This window comes from Phaseolus vulgaris, chromosome 8 (assembly GCF_051622355.1).
Source record: "Phaseolus vulgaris cultivar YP4 chromosome 8, ASM5162235v1, whole genome shotgun sequence".
Classification (NCBI taxonomy): Eukaryota; Viridiplantae; Streptophyta; class Magnoliopsida; order Fabales; family Fabaceae; genus Phaseolus; species Phaseolus vulgaris.
The window spans coordinates 5010505-5035205 of record NC_143505.1 but is presented as its reverse complement, the minus strand read 5'-3'; the positions used below and the strand labels follow the sequence as shown (position 1 = coordinate 5035205).

The following is a 24701-nucleotide window of genomic DNA, read 5'->3' as shown; positions in this document are numbered from 1 at the left end:
TTTCATGTTAAGTATCACTATGAAACTTGACATCTCAACTAGGTTGAAACCTCAAGTAACAACAATCATTTGTCACCACATGAAAAAAATACTATTAAAAGAAAAAAAAGAAAGGAAATCCAAAAAAAATATGAAGGATTAGACAAAAACTCATATATTAACAAAAATGGTACATAGGTAATCTATACCTATTAATAAAAAAACTCTAAGAAAAGACTAGATGAAAGTGTATTATACCAATGAAAATACTAAACTACAAGAAACCCTAAACTTGATTTTCCACAGTAGTTAAGACATGTGTTCCACCTATTACAAAGCATCCAATGCACATTGGTCATAACAGTAAATGCAGCACAAACCAAGACAAAATCACATTAAAATCATAAACTAGTAAGACCCGTCTTTTGAGTTTGTTTAATAGCATGTATAACTCTATAAAACTCAACAACCAAAGCAGAACGTCAAAGAAACCACCAATAAATTATCGCATACTTCTAAGAAAAATACCACAACAAATAACAAAATCAGGAGAACCCCTAACAACACCATTAGTGTTTATTTTAACCTAACCTAAAGAAAAAAACTCTCATCGAACAAGAAGAGGAGATAAAACTTTACCATTACGAGTATTGATACAAAAAAAGTTAAGCACATTGAAATCAAACATATCATTTCAGATAGAAATTTTATACGAATTACCCACTAGACAAGTGAGATATTTAAATGATCCTAGAAAATATGTTTCTACACACAAAAAAATACCATAAATTCATTTGATGTTATTTTACCAATCTCCCTATTAGATATTACTATTGATAATTAAAAAAAAAAAATTGTCTTTCATAATTTAGTTTCCAAATATGGAAAAAATTGTTGCCAAATTGCATTTTTTTTCAAGACAATCCTATGAAAACTCATATCAGAGTACACAGTTTGTTTAAAACCCTGAATTGATTAAAGATCAGATGAATTTACAATAAATACATATATATATATATATATATATATATATATATATATATATATATTGAAAACAATCGTCATCTTACAATGTAAAAATGAGTTGAAGTTAAAATCAGTTCTTAATATTCTTAATAAGCTCTCACGACATGGGCATGGCAAAACAGAGGTGGAGTTAAGAAAGAAAAAACCAAACAAAACTCTAACCGAGGCAATATCACATCATGGGTAGGAATAGAGTGAATGTTTTCATGGTATGGGCAACAGCCAAGTAAATTTTCTTTCGACATGGGTAAGAACGAAAAGGAGATTCTCACGGGTTACTAGTGATGACAGAGCAAAGGTTCTCATAGCACAAGTGGTGGACTAAATGTGAGGTAAGCAAATAGTCGAGATATCATTGACACTTGTAACATGAAAAACTTAACTTGGCTTAAAAATAAATAAATGAAATAGATTAATCAATCCATGTAACATACTTTTATTTTAATAGGTAATAACTATTTATGGGAAGAATTGTGTACTGTTTGTTTAAGTAAAAGCCTTAATTTTAATGTTTAACAAAATAATATTGTTTTAATATTTTATACGGGTAAGTTTATTTGGTCACAATGAATGTTCTAGTTATAATCTTAGACGTACATGTGTGGATGTCAGGACCTGAGTAATGTTTTGTTGTTGTGTTGGGATCTCCTAGTTCTTCAAAAAAAAATTTCCTTTGTGCCCATTTCGTCGGTCGATGAGGTACCTGCGATTGTACTTCGACGCTCAAGTGATCAGTCTATTCTCTTAGGATATAAAAAAACATACATTTTCCCCCTATCAGAAGTCCCTTTTATAGGTTGACTTGAGTCTCTTCCTACGTGGGCTAGATAGTTGGTTGTCAAGGCATATGTAATGGTTAGTGGTCTTTAGGCATGTGTAATGGTTAGTGGTCTTTAGATCTTGTATAATGATTTCATGATATTACGTGAACGTATTTCAACGTGTCTTTGACTTATTCAATGTTGTTACATATTTATTGTTTGGTATTATTTATTCATATCTTCGGTCGTCCAGACCGGTACATTAGATATAGTGTGTTGTTTTTTATGAAATAAAAACTAAAAAATAAATACTCAAAGTCTACATACACTTAAAAATTATTTTAGTTATGGTACCAAACTCTCCACGAAAAGTTTTACAGAAAAACAAACAACCAAGCCTACCAATCCAACCAAAAAAATTGACAAAATACCAAGTTAATGAAATGCATTAAATTAAATGATATAGTTCTCTAGAATAAACAAACTATAATATACGCAAATCTAAACAAACATAACAGCATTTTTTTTAAATATCTCATTACTTATCTCACTTACAGACTATTCTTTAAAAATTACTAAGTATCCATATTTTAAATACTTTTTTAAAAAAATTTGGAAATTCCAAAATTTTAAACAACATTATCTAAATTTACTTTTTGGGATATAAACTCAAAAAATTTTACTATCATAAATTGAATCTAAATAAATTATTTAAAAAAAATGAATACAAATAAAATCAAATCATTGCACTACAAAGCATACCTTTATAATAAAATCAAATTCTCTTAAAAGACTTTAAATTTACATGTCTAAATAAAAATAACTAAATTAATATAATTAAACGGTAACACAATTTTTTCAATTATTGATATTTTATCTATCAATAATTTTACTTTGCACACTTAATCATACAAATATTTAAATAAAAATCATTAACAATTTATATAAAATATATTTTCATTAAAATTGAAAAAATATAAAGTTATTTTATTCAAATTTTGTCATAAAATTATTTTTTGAAATTAAAAGTTTCATGCATAAACTATTTTATCTTACATTGAAATTTATAAAAATAATTTATAAAATTGAAATTATTTAAAGTTAGTTTTTTTGAAAAAAGCATTAATGATACTCAACGGTAGGCTCCACGGTAGGCTCACAGTCCAACTACCCGATCTTGCATAAAAAAATAAAAAAAAAATAATGATGAATGGTTTGAAACTAAACATAGTAGTGGTGTCATTGAAAGCACATTTGATCTGCCAAAAAAAGTGTGTTTTTCGTGTTAAGACAAAAATTATACTAAATTCTAATACAAGCTTATTTTTTTAAATATAATCTTTTAAATATAAATAACTTTATTTTATGAACACTTTAATCGTAACAAATTTTACAAAATTAATGTCACTTATACTAAGTTTGCAAACACAGTGCGTTAAAAGAGTTGTACGTTGGTAGTGCTCGCGCTGAAATAATTTAAACACACATCTCAATATTATAATAAATTAAAATAGTTTTATTAAAAAATCCCTTAATTTTAGTTAAATAACCCTTCACCTTGATTTATATATAAAGGGGATTTCTTTCTTTAACTGTCATTTTATTTTATTCTAATTTTATCCTTATATTTATATTTTATTATTTTAAAAATATATGAGAGTAAATATTTATCCTTTTGTGAGTAGTTTTAATTTTATATCTCAAAAAGACAATAGAAGAGATATCACTAACTAAACATTGCACAATTACATTATTTTTTTTCGGTTCATTTTACTTTTATCCCATTAAACATCTTTTTCGTTTTTTATTTTAATATTCAAAATTCAAAATATGAAAAGTGGTAGTTTTTTTTTTCAGAACCACGAAACTAATCAATAAATGTTGTTTTTCAATTATAAATTAAAAGATAGAAATGCAATGTTTGAATTTACTTTTCTTTTTTATTCATTTATTGTGCTAACACAAATAACGTCATAAATACACGAAGATAATAATTTAATTAAACTTATAACAAAACTATTAAAGAAAACAATAAAAAAAAATAGTAAGATTTTGTTAATTGAATAAAAAATTGAAAAGAAAGAAAAGTGTGTCGGTGGGAGGGAGAGAGGTTAGTCTATGAGAAAGAGAGGGCTTAGGGAGAAGACGAGAGGCGCGTTAGTATATGAGTGAGAAAATGAATCGGGAGAAGTAAGAACAAACGAGCGAAACGCTTACATTTTGAAATTTAATTTGAGGGTTAAGAATAAGAAATGGTGGTGATGAAGGATATGGAAGGGAAGTAATTGACGATTGTGGTAAATGATAGAAACAATTTGATTAAGTTATGTGTGAGTAACGACAAAAAAAATAAAAGAAAAACATATTACATTTATATTTTCTTCTTTTATATATAATATTTTTTATGATTAATGTGGATAGAAAAATTGAGGATAAATTTTTAATTTATTACTTAATAATGTCATATGTATGTAATAATAAGAAGAAATTAACATTAAAAATATATGTATGTAATAATAAGAAGAAATTAACATTAAAAATATTAACGAATAATTTTTTTTAAAAAACTATTACCAAAAAAGTTATTAATCTATATTCTTACATTACTTTTTTAGTAACTTTCCACTAAAACGCGCCGAATCACAAACCCCTTGGTCAAAATTTTAGGTGCATTGGTCGAAGTGGGATTTGGCCTTCAGTACCCGAGAGAGACAAAGAGAAAGGAAAGAGCGCGTTATGTGTTCTTGCCTCGTTAGTAGCAGAAACTCGCAAAACCTGAAGCACATATAAAATGCCAAGTAAAATGAATTCAATGTTCGGAGATCTGAACAGGATCTCTATGCATCAAACTCTCTCCATAATTCAGATCCGAAAACCAGATCCCGCTAACTGAGATCTCTATTCTCTTCCTCTCACTTTTCATCCTTTTTACTCAAATTCCCCTTTCCACTTTCTCGACAAAATCATCTTCCGTCATTTTTCTCTCCGCGGCTTCCTTCTTCCTCGCAATTCCAACCGTCACGGCTTCACAATGGCTCCAAGCTTCAACAAACCAAGAATCCTTCCCGCTCTTCGCATTTTCCTTCTCCTCTCCTTCTTCTTCAACCTATCATACACCTTCGCTCAGGTCAACTTCCTGTCCTTCGTTCTTCGCGTTTCTTTCACGAATCGCGGTCCTAACGTGTTTCATCTCTATGTGTAGGATTCTCTCTCGCAGAATGCGAAGGAAGGATTCGGCGGATCTGTGGATCTCGGTCGCCGCGGCAAAGTAAGCTTCCGTTGCCTCTCTTCTCTCTTTTTCCACCGTTATTTGTCGTTACGTTCAATTGTGGAGAAAACTGAATCGAATGCGTTGAAACTGGAAATGAATGTTGGTGTGCTTTCTGTGATCAGATTGCGTTGAAAGACATAGATAATGGTTCGATCCTTTCTCTTGGCTTAGACTCCTCCGGTCCCGGACTCTTCGATGCTCTCTTTGCAAGTCTATCGATGATCATTGTCAGCGAGGTTAGTTTAACGAAACTGCGTTGTTCTCACATTCGTTGTTTGATTTTGCTAACTATTATTTATAGCTAGTGTGTTGTCTAGCATTTTCACTGGATCTAATCTGGATCTCAAGAACAAGAGTTTTTTTTTTATATGTTTTATTTTTATAGAGCTGTATAGATTCGTGAAGGTTTGTGAGAGCTAGTGGAATTTAGGAGACGAGTGTTGTGAGAGTAAACTGGAATCAAACTTGATTGAATGAGTGAAGTATGTGATAGAAAACTGATGTGCGACCGTAACCAATTGATACTAATGGATATTGCTGCGAACGAGCTCAAATTTTCTTTAACTAATGCTAACCAAGCTGACTATATTATGACAAATAGGAGCGATCAAGTCATTAAGAAGAATACTTGTTTCATATGATACCTCTCTTTTATGTTTGAGTAATGCCTTTAACTGATTTTTTGTGTGCTAGATCGGGGATGAGACGTTTATAATAGCAGCTCTTATGGCTATGCGTCACCCTAAGTCAATTGTCTTGTCTGGTGCGCTAAGTGCCCTGTTTATAATGACGGTAAGTGCTACAGTAATTAACTTTGCACGTTTAGTGTTTTTGCTTTGTTGTCTCATCATGGGATGCTTTTTTCATAGTATTTGTTATGGAATGGTTTCTGCATCTACGAAGCACCTTTTCTGGGTGCTCTTCCTTTTCATGTCAATGTTATCTGGATTAAAGTATTGTACGTGTCAATTAGGTACTTTCTACTGGGCTAGGCCGGATTGTCCCAAACTTGATTTCTAGGAAGCATACAAATAGTGCAGCTACAGGTACAATTTCTCGGTTTGATACTTACTGCTGAGCTGATTAGCGTAGTTTGTGAAATTCGCAAAAAGAAGGTTACATAGTAATTGTTTTGAATTACAAGGGTTTTTGAGTCTGTACTCTGCATTTGTTATAGAAGCTACAAATGGTTTAGGGGTCTATGAATGCACTTGTCTGGTGCTGTTTATTTCCATACTTAAGTAATAGTTGGTTGTAACTTTTTCATTTCATTTGTGCCTGCTTAGCCTTCGGGTTCACTCAAACTCCTGGTGGTTTTAGTATAAAGAAATATTGTGGATTTAGCTCCATTGGCTGTTTGTGTCTATTCCAAATATTGTGTCTTTTACTTGTATAGACTCTATTAGAGCTCTAGTTAGCTTGCGCATTAAATTTTGTTTGTGGCTTTATAAGTCAAAATTATGTGCTACTCAACCATTTGCGAGCTATTTGTTTTTGGATTGCCATTTATAACTTAGTGATTTACCAGTTTCCAAATTTCTATTCATTATCTTGTGTTTAACGATAAGTGTAAGGTCAATTTTTGTTAAGATGGGGCTGATTCTATTTCTTTTCTGTCACCTGCAGTTCTTTATGCTTTCTTTGGGTTAAGGTTACTATACATTGCATGGAGATCAACTGATTCAAAATCCTCACAGAAGAAAGAAATGGAAGAAGTATATTTTCTTATTAAGGCTTTATAGGAAAATTCCGATGATGGCCCGAAATGCTAGCGAGTCACTCTAACACTTATCCTAACGTACCTTTTACAATTGGCTAAAATTTGTTGAAAATCACAAAATTATATTGGGTCTACTCCTTTTTTAATGAATTTTACTCATGATTTTGTAGTTTTCAATAAATTTCAACTAAGGGAATGTGTTGAAAGATGTGTATTCGTGTGTCTTGCTAGCACTTGTCTTGTCATGTTAAATATTGCTAAGAGGAAACACCTTCACATAAGTTAGTTTCTTTGCTGCTTTTGTTTTTTTCTAAATTGTAGTTTACCCTGGCACTTGCCATGGGGAGGGAAGCTCAATTATTTAACTGTAAACTTGCTGCAGCTGGCAGGGATTCTATATTTGATGTATTAATTGGTTCAGTTTTTTTTTATAAAAAAAAGACTATCTGGTCAAATTTGGAACATGCTAAGAATTATTCTTCTTGTTAACTAGGTTGAAGAAAAACTGGAAGGCGGACAAGGGAAAACTTCAGTTCGGCGTTTCTTTTCAAGATTTTGTACACCAATTTTTTTGGAGGCGAGTACACTTTTTGCTTTACATCAATTATTTGACTGACAATAATCACATTTACACGTGTAACGCCATCTTATTTTTATGCAGTCCTTTATTTTAACATTCCTTGCTGAGTGGGGTGATCGTAGCCAGATAGCAACAATTGCAGTAAGATAACTGGTGCCCTGTAGATCACTGAACATTTCATGTTTTCGTGATTAATTTTATGTCTTAGGTTTTGTGGGCAACATTAGTAGTCTTTCCCCCTACATTTTTCATGTCCTTTAATTTCCTTCTGCAGCTGGCGACCCACAAAAATGCACTGGGAGTAGCAGTTGGGGCCTCTATAGGTCACACCATCTGTACCTCGCTGGCAGTGGTGGGAGGAAGCATGCTGGCATCTAAAATTTCCCAACGCTCAGTAGCTACTGTTGGTGGCTTACTCTTCCTCGGCTTTTCCGTATCTTCATACTTTTATCCGCCTCTATGATTAATATAAGTGCATATTAATCTCATTCGTAATGGCCTGTGGCCTTTTTATCCCGCTTTATTTCTCAACACAGTTGTCTCAATTGTAGATTTTGTTGTACTTGTTCCCTAGGAAAGCTCGATACTAACTGGAACATGAGATTTTGATTCCAATTCTTTTTTGTAAAATATGTTACGTTTTTGTCTCCTCACAGTAGTACATAGATAGCCATTGTTCTCACTCTCTTTTCATGGTGCCTTCACAATTGGCCCACTTTTGTGCGGGTTAACTTTGAGCATGAGATTGAATGATTGATGGACACCTAATTTTGGATTTTGACTATCGACTAATGGTTTATTGCTTATAGTAAGGATAATGTTTTCTGCCGTGAGCGGCTTACTATTATTTGAAGGATGGATAACCCACTAGTGGTTCGAAGTAGTCGGCAGTTAGTTTCTTGTTGTATTCTCTCGATGTCCTTTTTTTTAAAGTTTATTCTTGGTTGCCGTTATTACTTTCTGATTTTTGTTTATGATTGCATGTGATACTTCTTAAAGATAACTTATGTTCCAATCAAGATATCCACCAAAATTGATTGGTCCTTTGTTAGAGTATATCATTTAGAGGCTAACCTTGATCTTCATATTAGCATTCTATAGATGATAATATTTCGTCCAGTATCAACTTTACATTCAGTCAGATTAGGAGAGTTCTTTCCCATACTTTAAGATGTTGTAACACTACCTCTAGGACTAATGGATCTCATTCTTGCACCAGTGTCAAGTGTAGTACCAAACATTCTAGCAATTGAGTCATATAAGCCTTTTCTTCCAACGTTGAAGACCCAACAATTACAACATACAAATATTAGTACTTGGCAAGTCCTATGCTAGTCTAGTTGTTATCAACGTATCATCTATGGGACATGGGTAACGATTTTCATATTTTCATTACAGTTCAGTACCATCTTCACCTTCTAGTGTTGAGAGATCAATAATATTAAAGGGATCGAGATATTAGAATATGAACGAGTCGTGTTGGATGACTACCCTAGGTTTTGATGTTAATAAATTATATAAATTTAAATTTTCTAATTATGTTATGGAGTTTGCATACAAGCTTTATAAATTAACATCCAAAATGTCAAATATACACTATTTCGTATGAAGATTTGCAAAGAACAAACTCATGTTCAATATAATGAATATGCTAAAAAAAACACAAGCTTCCATCCAATATGTGATTGATTGTCCAAGATGAAAAAACAGAGGTTGCAACAAACTAACACTTTTTTTTTATGTTGCAACAAGCACCCTTTTGCTATTATCTTTTAAGGAAGAATATCACTTGACTTTCTAGTGAGCTAGAAAGTACAATTATGCAAAATGGTAACATGCTTTGCAAAGATGCTCACCATTTTCTAGTCACCAACAATAGAAGTAATATCGAAGATCACACTTTGATTGTTCTAGAAACAATTGACCCAAGCTAGAAGTAACAATAGTATTCAATATGTTTATCTCAATGAAGATACTCTATTTGATCGCTTATAAATATGAGGAAATATGAAACAATGATGAAGTGAATAGCAGAAAAGTATTGAACATTTATCAATATTGGGTGACTTTTTCAGATAGACAGTCAATAGCGAAATTATTTTGCATTGTACACTCAACAGCTCTAATCACTTAAAGCATTAAAATTGGTTGTAAATCCATTCTGAATTTTTACCAAATTTTATTAGTTTGTGAAAGTCATAAATGACTTAACGAAAAAGAATATTTGGAATCTTAAACTCATGGGGAGTTTAAGTTGTTTGTATTTCGCTGTGATTAACAAAACTCCTTAAATATTGGCAAAAATAATATGATATAACTTGGTGTTGGGATAAACCAATTTAAAAAAAAAAATTATATTTATACTCTTTTTTATGTTAGTATTTGTTTGCATTATATATAAATAATTTCTTCATGTTCTTTTCAAAGTTGTTTTTGTGAAAATATTTTGGACTAGGTATTTTTCTGTGGGACAAGTAGTTCTCATGTGTATCTAACAAACTATTCAACTATTTCATATTTATCAATAATTTTAATAAAAAAACAATGAATAAGCATCAAATTAGAGTTATTGGGATGATTTTTTTTAATATGATAATAACTTGCTCATTTATATTTTGATTAAAACTTCTTTGTAATAATGTTAATTCATAAAAAGGATATATATGTGGATATTACTCTACATTAAAGTTAGATGATTTTATATCTATGCTATTGTATGTAAGCATATGAATGCTAATTTACTATCTTCATTATATCAAAAAAAGTATTCACTCCTTAACAACTAAAAAATATAGGTATAATAATTGGATTATGATAAAATGCAAGTAACACAATTATTTAAATAGATTAAATTCTTGTATAATTTTTTTCATGAGAAAAAAGTAGAAAAACAAGTTAAAATTAACTTCTCCAGAGCAAAAGCTAACATTAGTGTATATATAAATTATTTTGTACAAGTTATGTTTTAACTTTTATTTTTAAGTTGCATTACCTTATAACTTTTTTCCTCATATAGAAATTCTTTTGGATAAACTCGGTCGTGGTGTTATTTCTTATGAACTGAAACATTCGTTTGAGAAGTTCTAAGTCATACGAACCATACAAATATGAAAGTGAAATTTGTTTCAACGCATGAGCTTTACAAAGGGCTTTAGATTGGGTGGCAACACTTATTTTTATGGGTCTTGGATCATGTTTTCGGATATATGCCAACAATGTTTATCTAGTTTCAGTGACCAATTATCGCATTACAACTACCACCCCATTTCACCCTCGTTGCCGCCCATCATGTTCCTTATTTCATTCCACCATATCCAATGGTACACCACCACCGGGTACCCTTCATGCCCTCTCCGTCAAGAATGGTTCTTTTCAAACTTTGAACTCGGCTAACCATCTTTTAAGTCTGTATGTGAAATCCTACAACATGGGTCATGCCCAGAAGCTGTTTGATGAAATTCCCCACAAAAACACTCACACATGGACCATCCTTATATCAGGTTTTGCCAGAGCCGGCTCTTCGGAAATGGTCTTTAACCTTTTCAGAGGAATGCAGGCAAAGGGTGCCTGCCCAAACCAATACACCTTGTCCAGTGTCTTCAAGTGTTGTTCGTTTGACAACAACCTTCAATTGGGCAAGGGAGTTCACGCATGGATGCTCAGAAACGGGGTTGATGTAGATGTCGTGCTGGGGAACTCTGTTCTTGATGTTTACTTGAAATGTAAGGCTTTTCAATATGCGGAAAGGTTGTTTGAGTTGATGGATGAAAAGGATGTCGTTTCATGGAATATAATGATAGGTGCGTATCTGCGTGTTGGAGATGTGGAGAAGTCTCTTGACATGTTCAGGAAATTGCCTTGTAAGGATGTTGTGAGTTGGAATACGATCGTGGATGGGTTGATGCAATGTGGTTGTGAAAGACGGGCATTGGAACAACTCTATAGTATGGTGGAATATGGTATTGGGTTTTCTGCTGTCACTTTCTCCATAGCTCTTATTTTGGCTTCCTCTTTATCAGTTGTGGAGCTTGGGAGACAACTCCATGGGATGGTCTTAAAACGTGGCTTCGATAGTGATGGTTTTACAAGGAGTTCACTTGTAGAAATGTATTGTAAGTGTGGGAGAATGGATAAGGCATCTATAATTCTCAGAGATGTTCCTCTGGATTTCCGTAGAAAAGGGGATGTTGGAGTTACTAGCAAGGAACCAGAGGCAGGAATAGTTTCATGGGGTTCAATGGTTTCTGGTTATGTTTGGAATGGAAAGTATGAAGATGGTATAAAAGCTTTCAGGTTAATGGTTCGTGAACTGGTTGTAGTGGATATTCGAACTGTTACAACTGTTATTTCTGCTTGTGCAAATGCTGGAATTTTGGATTTTGGAAGGCATATACATGCCTACGTTCAGAAAATTGGACACAGAATAGATGCTTATGTTGGCTCTTCATTAATTGATATGTATTCTAAATGTGGTAGCTTGGATGATGCATGGATGATTTTCAGACAAGTCAATAAACCAAACGTTATCTTGTGGACTTCAATGATATCTGGCTGTTCGCTACAGGGTCAAGGAAGGCAGGCAATTAGTCTATTTGAAGAAATGTTGAATCAGGGTATTATGCCAAATGAGGTTACTTTTCTAGGGGTTTTAAATGCATGCAGCCATGCTGGGCTGCTTGATGAAGGTTGTAGATATTTTAGGATGATGAAAGATGCTTATTGCATCAATCCTGGAGTTGAACACTGCACTTCTATGGTTGATCTTTATGGTCGAGCAGGTTGCTTAACCGAGACAAAGAACTTCATTTTTGAAAATGGTCTCTCTCACTTGACTTCTGTGTGGAAATCATTTTTATCATCTTGTCGACTTCACAAAAATGTTGAAATAGGAAAGTGGGTTTCTGATATGCTGCTTCAAGTTGCACCATCTGATCCAGGAGCCTACGTTTTACTATCAAATATGTGTGCTTCTAACCATAGATGGAACGAAGCTGCTAGGGTAAGGAGTTTAATGCATCAAAGAGGAGTCAAGAAGCAGCCTGGTCAATCTTGGATTCAACTAAAGGATCAAATCCACACTTTTGTCATGGGAGATAGGTCTCACCATCAAGACAAGGAGATATACTCATATCTGGACACTTTAATCGGAAGGTTGAAGGAAATTGGGTATTCCCTTGATGCCAAACTGGTCATGCAGGATGTAGAAGAAGAGCAAGGAGAACTACTTATTAGTCATCACAGTGAAAAGATTGCAGTAGTCTTTGGCATCATTAACACTACCAATGGGATCCCAATCCGAATTATAAAGAACCTCCGCATTTGTACCGATTGCCATAACTTCATTAAATATGCTTCTCAGCTTCTAGATCGTGAAATAATTGTAAGAGATATTCGTAGGTACCATCATTTTAAGCATGGTAGTTGCTCTTGTGAAGATTATTGGTGACATTGACATAGGTAAAACATATAATTACTATTATCAAGTCTACGATATAGTGTTGATGTTCTGAAACCAGTCATGATATTTTTATTTGTGATATGTACATCTATCAGTGCATATGAGCCTTGTTGCAACGGAGTGAAAAAGACAGCGGGGAATATTCTGAGACATTGGGTTCCAGGTTACATAAAATTTTTGGTTCATATTTTTTTACTACTTTTTTTATTGTAAGATTCTAACTTGTATATTGATTTTGTTACCAGATGTTAGACTGACCAATCATTTCAATCCTGATGTCTTTTATGATGTTTCATCCTCCATATGCCTATGGAAGGTACTGATGATGTAGAGCATTAGATCAGATGAAACTCATGAAATTTATATTCTAATATCCTGTCTAGTCTACCCAAAATTAAAAAGAAAATATATGAAATTTGAAAAATAAGAACAGTAGGAAATGTTTTAGGAAAATAGAGGGAAATTATATTGCAAGAAGTGTTTAATTCAGTACTAAGTAGCGTAAAATCATAATCAATTAAACATGAAAAATTTGCCAACGCAAGTAACATGTTGAAGCAACTTATGGGTTCAGGTCATATTTGTTTCATAAAAATTTGTGGAACTTCCAAAACTCCCAATTACTAGCTTTATATGTCACAAACTGACAAAAATAAATCATTGCTATTGGAATGGCTTCAGTGTTTGATGTACTAGTACTTCAGATCTCTTGTATTTGCCACCTTTGTCCAGCTCAGTAATCAACTTTGAAGTTTGTTTGGAGGAACAAAATTTAGCAGGGAGGGGAGGCTGCATGGCACAAACCTAAGCAAGAATATACACTGATACTTATAGATGACCTACTAATGGAAGACCATGAGCAGGGACTGAATCTAAGCCCCTTTTGTCTGCGTTGTTCAATCCAGCATGTTAAGCAACCCTTACTGCCCACTTGATGAAAGGTAAAGCCTTTTAGACTTGCCTATCCTGTTTTATCTTTTTTATATTCTCACAGAGGACTCACCTAACTCTGAATCTTGATACTCAAGGTCTTGTACATCAAGGAAGCTCTGGCACAATTCGTTAGTTATCTAGGTTCTGGTTTTGTAGCTTCTATATAGGCCAATAGCACTTTAGTTATCACTTGCACTATTCTCATATTTGCTATAATCATGCAAATCACAATGCATTTTTTTTTGTATTGATAATTCTGCAAATTGGAATTTCTTTGATGCTCGGTGACTTAGCAATTTATTCTGTAATAGCAATATATGCACAATCTAGTTCTTAACATCAGAAAATCTTGAGTAGCGTTGTTCCGTTCCACAAAAATGGCAATTTCTGGTAGAACTGACGGAACCAGTTGTTGAATTGGAGACATTGAGTTGAAGCAAATGAAAATGTAGTAGTTAGTGCAATTAATAATTTCAAACAGAAGAAACAGCACTGATATTTTCTTCCTCATGTTTTGGTTAGCAAATAAATAAATTATATGGGTAATTCGTTTTATGAATGCGTGGTTGTGCATGATTTAACTTCTGTACTAATCAACATTGCATCTTACGGGAAAAAGGCAATGTAGAAAAGGACTTGATCGTGTTTTATTGTTCAAGTTGTTGTGGTCGTTATAGGTGAGACACAGCTTAAGAACCACTCACTTGATACTTTTTGTCTCCTATAGGCTATAGGTAAGTTAATTCTCTGTTATACTATATGGACGCATCATTTTGTTTTTTACCGATTAGCACCAATCACAGACAAAATGAACAATATTATTGGTTCAGATAGAGATAACAATAAGATAACCATTAGTTTTTTAAGGCTTTAAATCACATTACAGGGACAGTTTCATCTTTGTGAACTGTAAGTATCTTCGTTACTACCATGAATATGAATTCGTTAGACCAGTAGTTTTCTCATTTAGATTTGCATCATAGTGTATTTTTTTTTTCTATAAATTATGATTTTGGGTAATAAAATTTATTTTATGAAAATTGTGAAGTTGTATTCTATGGACATGACTTCAGAGAGTAAATCGTATTCATATGATTTTTTGATAGAAAAACTATGAAGTCATATTTATAGATATGATTTTCACTTTGAAATTGTATTTGAGTACGACTTACCTATTTTTATAAAATAAATTTTCTTTGACCTAAAATCGAAATTTCTAAATAAAAATATATTATTTTAGTATAAAATCCTTAGATAGAACTGGTACATGGTAATTCGTCATAAATTATAAAATCTAAACCTTAAATTCTAAATTAATCTACATTCATCTGCTGAATGATTCGTATTCATCTGTTGAGTGATTGGTGCGGTCAAGTAGATTTTTAAGTTATTTGCAAAGAGAATGAAAAAAAATACAAGAAAAAGAAAAATGTGTTGTAAAGACACTTGTGCCTAATAATATATTTACATAATAATTAAAAGCAAAATGACACATACATCATTTTTTTTTTGGGTCTCACTTATTTAATCTAATTATTAATTTCTTAAGCTAATTTGATTAAATTATTGAATGATGATTACAAGATAGGTCACATCTTTCATTAAAAATGTGACTCAATAGCTTTCATAAAAAATAAATGTGTAAGGGTAAAAATGAGATAAGTCAAGCTATACTTTATCTTAAATAGGTCACACTTAAATCTCAAATCTAAGACTTGTCTTAGCTATTTATGTGACGGAGACTTTTTTTCCAAGCGTATGACCTTTTTTTTAACTTTTGTTTAAAACTTTGTACTATGTTTTCTTATTTTATTTTATTCGGCATAGTAAGCCTTTAACGTAAGCTAATGCTCCTAATATTTTAAATAAACCATGCACACCAATTTAAAGTTATATAATAAATTTAATGGAATAAATTATTATATTATTAACATAACTCAGTTGGGTTTAATATTTTCTTTTTAGTGAATTTTTTTATCGACAATAAATAATTAATAAATATGAATAACTTCAGGGTGATCCAACCCTCATACAAATTGAGTTTTTTCCATCTTCTTTCTTCCAAGAAACACCTTCCTAATAGATAGAACGAAAGATACAAACTAAACAAAATGACAACAAAAGCATCAACAAACAAATCTAATGTAAGTCAAGGGATTCAAACACCAATTAAGATAAAAAAAACGACGTACATCGAGTTTTTGAATAAATTAAAGACCAAACCTTCACTTTAAACTTCTTAGTGAATAAACTTAACTTTGAACTGATTTTGTAAATGAGTTAAACTTGAAGAAAGTTTAATATAGGTAAGGTGGTGACATAATTTCATCCCTAAGTAAGAATTGATTAAGTTGCTAAGCTTCCGTTAATGAACTCACATCAAATTTAGTAGGAAGACAGACAACTCAACCTGCCTTGGACAAACCCACTTTCAATTCTTACAATCAATGATGCCATTCTTCTTTGCATTCAAGAAATATCAAATTTGGTCTCCATCGCCACCACTTCAAGATTCATTGGAACCTATGCTTCGGAATCACTACTTCTAGATCGAGTCCAAAACAAGTAATCAAAAAAACATGGATACATAATACCCTTTTGTTTCATTTTCTTGCAATACAACAACTAAAACAAAAAGATATGATTGGTGACTTATTGTAGAAGAGAGTCCATGAGGAGCACTTAATAGGGTTTCATTTCACTTTAGCCACTCACTACTCAACCAAACCAACTTTTTGAAGGTGATGTTCGTTAGAGACACATAAAGTGGAGGGATGGATCAATACATTGCATATGATGCAACATTTTTTGTTAAAAAAAGTGTAAACAAAATAAACATATGCACACATATCTAAATCTTGCGTATGTGTGTGTATGTCCCTTTCATTCACCAAACGGATTTGTTTATAAGATGAAGCTTGACTTTCTATACGTAATAATAAGATGTTGAGAACAAATTGAATTTAAGGAAGAGAGAGACATTGTGGTGTGCCTCATTATTGTATTATAACAACAACTAGGGTACCTATATGCCTATATATTGTACTTGTCAAATCTAAGCTCAAAGGTTGCATATTCTTGTTTTCTTGCTCTAACACATTGATCCAACAAACAATGAGACAAAAAATGGAAAGGCTTGTTATTCTTCCTTTCTCTGCTGGTTGCATCTCTGAGGCCACTGTTGCTGTTGGTCTTCCTCACTCAAGAAGATCAAAACCACACACCAGTTCATCACCTCCTACAATAAGTCTCTCTCTCTCTCACTCAATTAATTTTACTATTTTTGTTTGTTTTTGAATTTCAACTTTCTATAGCCAAATCACATTGGATTAACTTTATGACAAGGGAGAAGAGCAACATAGAGAGAAATGAGATAATAAATACTCATTATAGTGTGAAATTATAAATCTTAATGAGATGCTAAAGAAATATTGTATTTCATTCTTATTTGGTGAGATTAAGTGTTATCCTCACAAAGTGAAAGAAACCAATGTTGTAATCATACTTTCATAGGGAAGACGTCTTCTGGACTAAGAACCGTGGGTTTTACTTTTCAAAGTTGAGGAAATTTGTCCTCTTTTGCTCTATTTTCTATTATCTGTTTATTGCTTACGCAATTGTTCAATTTGTATCTATACCAAATAAACCATTTTATATCTACACCAAAGAGACAGAATCTGTTCTGATTTTTCTCAACAGTTTTTGAATTTCAACGTATGATAGATGAATTTCATTAGCCAAATCATATTGGACTAACTGTTATTCGTTAGCATATACCACAAGTCTTGAACATTTTTCAAAATAGTGTTGAACAAGTTATGTGATGTAGAAATTTGATGGCTTGATTTGCATCTTATTAATTGTCTGGTTTGTGTAATTGAATGATACGAGAGGAGTGTAGAAGGAGCAAAAGGTGTTGAGGATTCGGAGAGTTTGTCTGGTGAAAGCATGAAGAACTCGTTGAGGCTGCTAGACGCTGTTCCAAAGGCTAACCTGTCCAATGGCTTCAATAGGCTCTTCAAGGGTTTCAAGAATTTCTCTCAGTTCTTTGGTGGGTAATTTCGTTTTATACCACCTTATCATTTACGTGTGGATTTAAGTTCATGAGAGAAATTTTTGTGTTCCGTCAACGAGTTTTGAAATAAGTATTGATTCAATCATTTTAGGATTAAATGTCTCTGGTTTTTTTTTATAGTTGAAACTTAAACTTTCTGAATTTTGTAATAAGAAAACTATTGAAATGAGTCATGCTACTCATTGACTATTAACAAATGAATTTTTAGGATGAACTCTTTCCATCAACCACTACAAGAAAATCATAAAATAGAAACTAATTTTTAGATAAAAAAAAATTAGTTGTTATAATAATTAAATTAGAGACTATTTTAGAGACTAAACAAATTTTGGTTCTAAATTAGTTTATATTGTTGTTAAATGGTTTCTAAATTGATATCTAATTAACAATCAAGGTTTTACCAAATTTAGAAAAACTAAATAATTGGTAGTTAAAACTTTGGTAGCTAATTAGATAACAATTTAGAAACCATTTAACAATAATAGAAACTAATTTAGAAACCAATTTTTTTTTAGTTTCTAAAATTGTCTCTAATTTAGTTACTATAACAACTAATTGTTTCTTGTCTCTAAAATTGGTTTCTATTTTATGTTTTTTTTAATGAACTATTAGTCGTGAATTAGAAATTTGTTTGTCATTTAAAATTTTTATAAAAATTCATTATTTTTCTTTACAACAAATATTCAAAAGTTCTAAAACTTGAACTAATAACGAAAAATCAAATTTATATAGAACTAAAGAGAGGAAAAATATATTTAACTAATAATTTTATTAAAAAGTTATCTTGATAAGATTTGTGTGTGTGCAGTGGAGAAAGATGAGTATGAAGAAGTGGAAATGGACATGGAAATAGGGTGTCCAACAGATGTGCAGCATGTGACACACATTGGTTGGGATGGCATTGCAACTTCTGCTGACCCCATTAGAGGATGGGATCCTCTCATTCCACCACAACTCCTCTCTATATCATCTCAATCTTCACACCACCAACACCCAAAACTTCAAACATCATCATCTCCTAATTAGTATTCATTCCCTTTAAGAATATTGCTATATGTCAAACTAGAAAAATGTGAGTTCATGTATTAATTGTTCAGAATATATATATTTTGGTGAGTTCAATGTACTTTGTTGTTATTAGTCATGGTTAAGCTTCTACTTAAATGTATAATTAAATACATATAAACCTATTACCAAGAACTAATCCTAATTCATTTTAATAATTTGCTGAATCCTATAACAGGGTAGGGTTTCTTCATGCATATATACTAATAATGAAGATGAAATTCAGAAATTGTATTGAAGAGATGGGAAGAAGAGGAGGGAGAATTTAGCATTTGTAACATGTTGAGAGTCATAGAATACATAAACATTTACATCCATCTCTATTGCACAGATAAAATAACCCTCCATTCATAGAAAGGAATAAAAAAGGGAGAAGCAAATCACTTGATGTAGTAAGGAAGGTCCAAGACGTAGAGGAGGAAGTAGGCCCAAATAACACCCGAAATGCCTCCGAAGAAGAAGCCCCCGGTGAACTTGGCCCACCCATCAGAAGTCTGGAGCTGATCGGGCTGCTTCTTGCGGCCCGTTAAGGTGAGTGATGGGGCCGTGGATGTGTCTCCTTCATTGAAGGATGAGATCCCATAGATTGTGAGGCAGATGCTCAGGATCGCCACAAGCCCACCGGCTGCGAGCGAGCCCGCTGCGCCCGCGAACTCGGTGTTCCTGAGAGGGCCGGCCTTCACGAATGGGCCGACGAGGAGGTAACCGTGGGCCAGGCCCACTTCGATGCCTCTGAGTAGTGGGCTGACTGCGGTCCTGTAAGCGGGGAGGTTGGACAGGTACCAGGCTATCAGTGGGCTGGATGTAACTGGGGTTTCGAGACTTCCGATGAATGGGTCACCGTTGATGGGCTGAATGACTTGATACGTGGGCTGCCACAAAATGTGCATTCACCAAATCCATAAACACCATCAATCACTTCTTCTTCACATTTTCTTTTAACTAACATCACATTTACTTTCTCTATATCATATTTGGATTAAATGAACTAAAAATGAATGTATTGTAATAAACAAAACATGTTATGAAAGATGAATATATATATATATATATATATATATATGTTGAGGAGAAGGCAAAGAGAGTACCTTGTCTGATTGGATGGCCTTAACAGTGAAGGTGGAGTGCCTTCTGGAAGGGAAGAGTGGGAGTGGAGAAGAGGCAGAGAGGCCCTTGGGGGAGACAAGAGTCCTAGTGAAGGTGGACTTGAGCTGGCTTGCCATTGGAGAAGAAGCTGCCATGATGGGCTTTCCAGAGAGAGAGAGAGATGGAACTACAGAGAGTGTCCCAGTGGAGGAAGTGAAGTGGCTAAGTAGTTCCATCTCTCTCTGCAAGATGAAGGTTGTGGCTGTTGAAGACCCTTTCATCCCATTGGTTGATATGCATATCAAAACCTTATCCCTTATCCAAAATCCAACCTCTCCCTCTTCAATTGATATTTTTATTTCCTCGTTGTCTCTTTTGGATCCTAAGCCCACCATCAAGCCCCACTCACTATTTCTTCCTGCACCTCCAAATGTTCTTCTCTCACTCTGTACAAAACATGAAAATACTTTTTTATCCTTTTTGTGTTGCTTCCATATTCTGGATTACATAATCCAAAAGTTAATCTCGAATACGAAAATGGCTTACGGATTATGTAATTTGGAATATATTTTTAAAAAATAGTATTATGAGTTATATAATTTGGAAGGCTGAGAGTAGTATATGGATTATGTAATCCAGACAAGTATTTGAAAAAAGGTTTTCGGATTACATAATCCAGAAACTAATCTCATATTAAAAAAAACTTTTGGATTATGTAATCTAGAAACTAATCATGTATCTAAAAAAAGACTTCCGAATTATGTAATCCAAAAAGTAATTATGAATTTGAAAAAAAAACTTCTAAATTACATAATCCAAAATATTATAAAATTGACAATTTTTGGAATACCAAAATTTATGGAAATAAGAGAATAACAATCCAGTGGCCCCACTTCATGCTTCTTTCAACCCATCAACACTTCACAGGCCAACAAACTATAATTTTTTATTTGGGCATTTCTTTTTGTAGTTCTATGGTTTTAATGTGCACACCCATGAAGTGGTTAAGAGACTATATTGTCTTCCTTTACCCCACCATCCCCTTGCCTTCACTTCACCCTTGTTTATATATTGCGCTATGAATAGGCTTGAGGAAGAAATTATTACGAACTGTGTAATTTCAAAGACAAATCTAATTATGCAATTCACAAAACTTTTAGATTATACAAATAAAACATTTATAGATTATACAATCTATTATTTTTAATGAAAAATAACTATGTAATTTGAAAGTTTTTATCATAAAAAAAATATAATAACTTCTAAGTTTTGCATAACATAAATAAAAAATATTTTTGAATTTGTACAATTCAAAAGTTTTTTATCAAAAAAATACTTTTGATATTACAATCCAAAAGTTAAAATTAACTTCTACATTACTAAAAATAAAAAATTACACAGTTCAAAAATATTTTTTCATAAACCAAAAAGATAAAATAGAGGTTTTCATATTTACGGGGATTTAGAGAGAAAAAAAAACTATTACAGTGGATAAAGAAATTTCATTTATTATTATTATTTTACATAAAAGAGGGGGTGAATATATGGGTGGTAGTATTTTATAATATATTTTGTGTATTTTATTATTAATTAAATGTGTTTCTATTGGATCTAGGAAAGCTCCAACCCTAACTATGTGTTGGCGTTGTTCATTAGGGGATTTTGGTTTTTGATTTTAGGGGTACTTGCCAAATGTCTTCTGATGGAATAGTTGAGTATAATAAATGTGTACATTTGTATGACATTACTTAACTTATGTATAGGGATGAGTTGAGCCTTTATGATTTATGGATCTATGTTAGTACGATTTTGTGATCAATTTTCTGACACCATATATCATATATAATTTTGCCTTTAATTCTCTTTTTAATATTGTCTTTAGGATGTTAAAGTGAGATTTAGTCAATGTAGTTATTTGTGGTCAAGAAAATCTCTATTTTGAGAGATACACTTGCTCCCCAAACTCGAAAAGCATTAGTATAAAAAGTTTGGAGTGATTAATATAGCCGAACGAAGAAGATCTCAACATATGTTAAGCTATATTGAGAGTGTTCGTGATAACATAGGTAGGAACCTAGAATGTTTTTAAATTACACAATTTGAAAAACTCCCAAATTAAATAATCTTCAAAGTTTTTTTTATGAAAAATGGTAAAAGATAATTTTCAAATTTATACATCCAAAAGTTTTTTATGTAAAAAAAACAATTTTTCACAATGTTATTTTCACACTATCATTTTGTCTATTTTTTTATTAAATGATAAAAAGAATACATTATAAAGATAATGAAATTGTGGTTTTAATTTCGGATCCGACATAAGTGTTAGGATTATATTTGTTCTTACAACTTAGTCAAGACTAAATATCCCCTATTGAACTGAACATTCTTTCTCCTCCTCTTCCTATCCGGTTGTCTCCTTCGTCAATCCAAAGTGGAGCGTATCTACAATGACACTCTGGTGCCTAAGTTAGAAATAGCCGAAGTGATTGATTTAACTCTAGTTTTAGCGAATCTTCCCTGGGTCCCTTCTTATTTATATTCTTCCATTGAGCATGAGTTTCCCATAAGGATTAGTATAGACCCAATGATCATTTAATTATGCGTTGTATCTCCTAATTAAGATTAGCGTCCCTAAATTATGCTTTAATGTGATTGTCACTGAAAAGTGCTTTGAGCCAAAATGTCGATAAACCACCTAGATAACTCGATCATTCGTTTTTCCAGAGTTGGTAGAACAATATTTATAGAAAAAAAAATCCATTATCTATAATGATTTTATACAATTGTATATTAATAAAATAAAAGAGAATCTAATTTTGATCTTTAAAATTTGAAAACATGATAAACTAAAAAATGAAGATGTGGGTCAAATTATGAAAGTGGTAGGATATACAGTTAGAGTGAAGGAGTTAAAGAAGAAGACTAAGTCAAAAGTGTGACCAATAATTCAAATACTTGCTCCATACTCCATACTTTCTTCAATGCCAAAAACTTCATTTTTTTATTTTATTTTCGGAATCCTTACCATTTTGTCGGTCTATTGTTTTTCATTTTTATCAATTGCTTTTTCTTGTGGCTGCTTTCTTGGGAGGAGAGGACAAAGTTAATGACAGCAACTTTTCATAATTTTATTATTTTCATAAATAAATAATCTAAAAATAATATAATCTAAGATGTATGTATAATTTTGTAAATAGTATTAGAAAAAGTATATAGTCAATATAAAAAAAAATATTTTAATTATTTTAAAATAAATTATTTAATTATTTATTTTGATAAATAAAAAATATTTTGTATCCATTAAAAAATAAAATTTCATGTCATATAGCTATTTAGGGGGGGAAAATGTCATTTAAAACGTTAAAATAAAATTACGTGCATGACACGGATCCAAAATCTAGTTACAGAAAGAGGAAAAGTCTTTTAAAAAAGTAGCCGACCCTTTTACTTTCTTTTATGATTCCTTCCTTTGTAAAAGCCCACAAATTTTACTTTTCATTTTTTTTTCTGTGAATTATTTTGTGATCTTCTTCCTTACATCATTCGAAACATAATACAAAAGTCAGAGAAAACGTATACATTCACAACTATTCATCGTCATTAAAACATATGAAAAAACAACTTTATAACTATTACCAAATTAGAAATTTATCATGATTAATAAGTTTATAATTATCATTTAAAAGTTACACTAATAGTGATTTTTAATGGACTAGTATTATAATTTTTTATATTCACAATATAGTTTTTTTTATATATAAAAACTATATAGCTCACACATCAAATAACAATAATTATCTATCATCACATAAAAAATATAATTAAAACAAAAATTTAAAAAATGAAAAGACTAAACCAAAATTCATATGTTAACAAAAATATACATACATATAATGCGATTAACCGCCATGGCAAAGAGATAGCAATCACCCAAGGCACCAACCAATAGAGGATGAAAAACCCTAAACAGAGGGGGAGAGAGAACAGAGAACAGAGAGAGGGAAGAAGTCTGAATTGTGAAACTTAATGGCACAGAAAAACTAATTATTATTGGATCCATAAGAGTATATATATGTACATGTCAAACAGCAAAACACAGATTACAAAGAGAAAAACAAAAGCCCAAAAAGGAAGGCCCAAAACAAAAGTGTGCAAAGGTGTGCAGTTATTAATAAAGGGTACAATTATTTTATCAGCCCCCCTCAAGCTGGGAATATATGTTTCTCATTCCCAGCTTGGACTGGATCTCTTTGTATATTGTTGGAGCAAGGGGTTTTGTAAGGATATCCGCAATCTGCATAGAGGAAGAGATTGGAAGCAACTTGAGAAGCCCAGCGGTGATCTTGTCTCGGACGATGTGACAGTCAATGTCGATGTGCTTGGTACGCTCATGAAACACTTGATTTGAGGCAATGTGTATAGCAGATTGGTTGTCACAATAGATGGTTGCTGGTTGGATATAGGAAATACCAAGGTCTTGCAGGATATAGGTTAGCCATTGAATCTCGCAGGTGGTTGTGGCTAAGGCTCTATATTCGGCTTCAAAAGAACTTTTGGAAATGGTTTGTTGTTTCTTGGATTTCCATGAGACGAGAGAGTCACCCAAAAAGATGGAGTAACCGGTTACTGATTTTCGGGTTTCAGGACAGGTAGCCCAATCCGAGTCACTGAAACCGCGAAGTTGGAGAGTGTTGTTGCTGTGAAAGAAGATACCGTTTCCAGGGTTGCCTTTCAAGTACCGAAGAAG

The 24701-nt window shown here is 32.3% G+C and overlaps 3 protein-coding genes and 1 pseudogene across 10 annotated transcripts; 3 read left to right on the top strand and 1 right to left on the bottom strand.

The window, feature by feature from the left end:
• Positions 1 to 4382: 4382 nt before the first annotated feature.
• On the top strand, positions 4383 to 8115 carry LOC137826575 (GDT1-like protein 3). The gene is made up of 9 exons (XM_090293494.1): positions 4383 to 4893; positions 4969 to 5034; positions 5160 to 5273; positions 5731 to 5829; positions 6011 to 6083; positions 6664 to 6752; positions 7251 to 7334; positions 7419 to 7478; positions 7612 to 8115. Exons 1-9 carry the CDS (start codon positions 4798 to 4800, stop codon positions 7798 to 7800), a joined length of 870 nt encoding a protein of 289 aa, XP_090149620.1. The 5' UTR covers positions 4383 to 4797; the 3' UTR covers positions 7801 to 8115.
• Positions 8116 to 10338: 2223 nt separating this feature from the next.
• Positions 10339 to 14283, top strand: LOC150025358 (putative pentatricopeptide repeat-containing protein At3g23330 pseudogene; annotated as a pseudogene). Of its 7 annotated transcripts, XR_016515018.1 has the most exons (5): positions 10339 to 12794; positions 12891 to 12958; positions 13041 to 13111; positions 13528 to 13736; positions 13824 to 14283. The product of XR_016515018.1 is annotated as a putative pentatricopeptide repeat-containing protein At3g23330 pseudogene, transcript variant X3 (transcript). The 7 variants fall into 7 exon arrangements; XR_016515017.1 differs by having other exon boundaries at positions 13548 to 14006; XR_016515021.1 differs by having other exon boundaries at positions 10379 to 12794; positions 13528 to 14283.
• A 2385-nt stretch (positions 14284 to 16668) lies between these two features.
• RIC4 (ROP-interactive CRIB motif-containing protein 4) lies at positions 16669 to 18929 on the top strand. The gene is made up of 3 exons (XM_068632583.1): positions 16669 to 16975; positions 17630 to 17779; positions 18612 to 18929. The coding sequence occupies exons 1-3, from the start codon at positions 16843 to 16845 to the stop codon at positions 18827 to 18829; spliced, it is 501 nt and encodes a 166-aa protein (XP_068488684.1). The 5' UTR covers positions 16669 to 16842; the 3' UTR covers positions 18830 to 18929.
• Positions 18930 to 19078: 149 nt separating this feature from the next.
• Positions 19079 to 20152, bottom strand: PSAL (photosystem I subunit l). Its single transcript, XM_068632582.2, has 2 exons — positions 19957 to 20152; positions 19079 to 19740 (listed from the first exon to the last, which is right to left on the bottom strand). The coding sequence occupies exons 1-2, from the start codon at positions 20107 to 20109 to the stop codon at positions 19249 to 19251; spliced, it is 645 nt and encodes a 214-aa protein (XP_068488683.2). The 5' UTR covers positions 20110 to 20152; the 3' UTR covers positions 19079 to 19248.
• Between the last annotated feature and the right edge of the window lie 4549 nt (positions 20153 to 24701).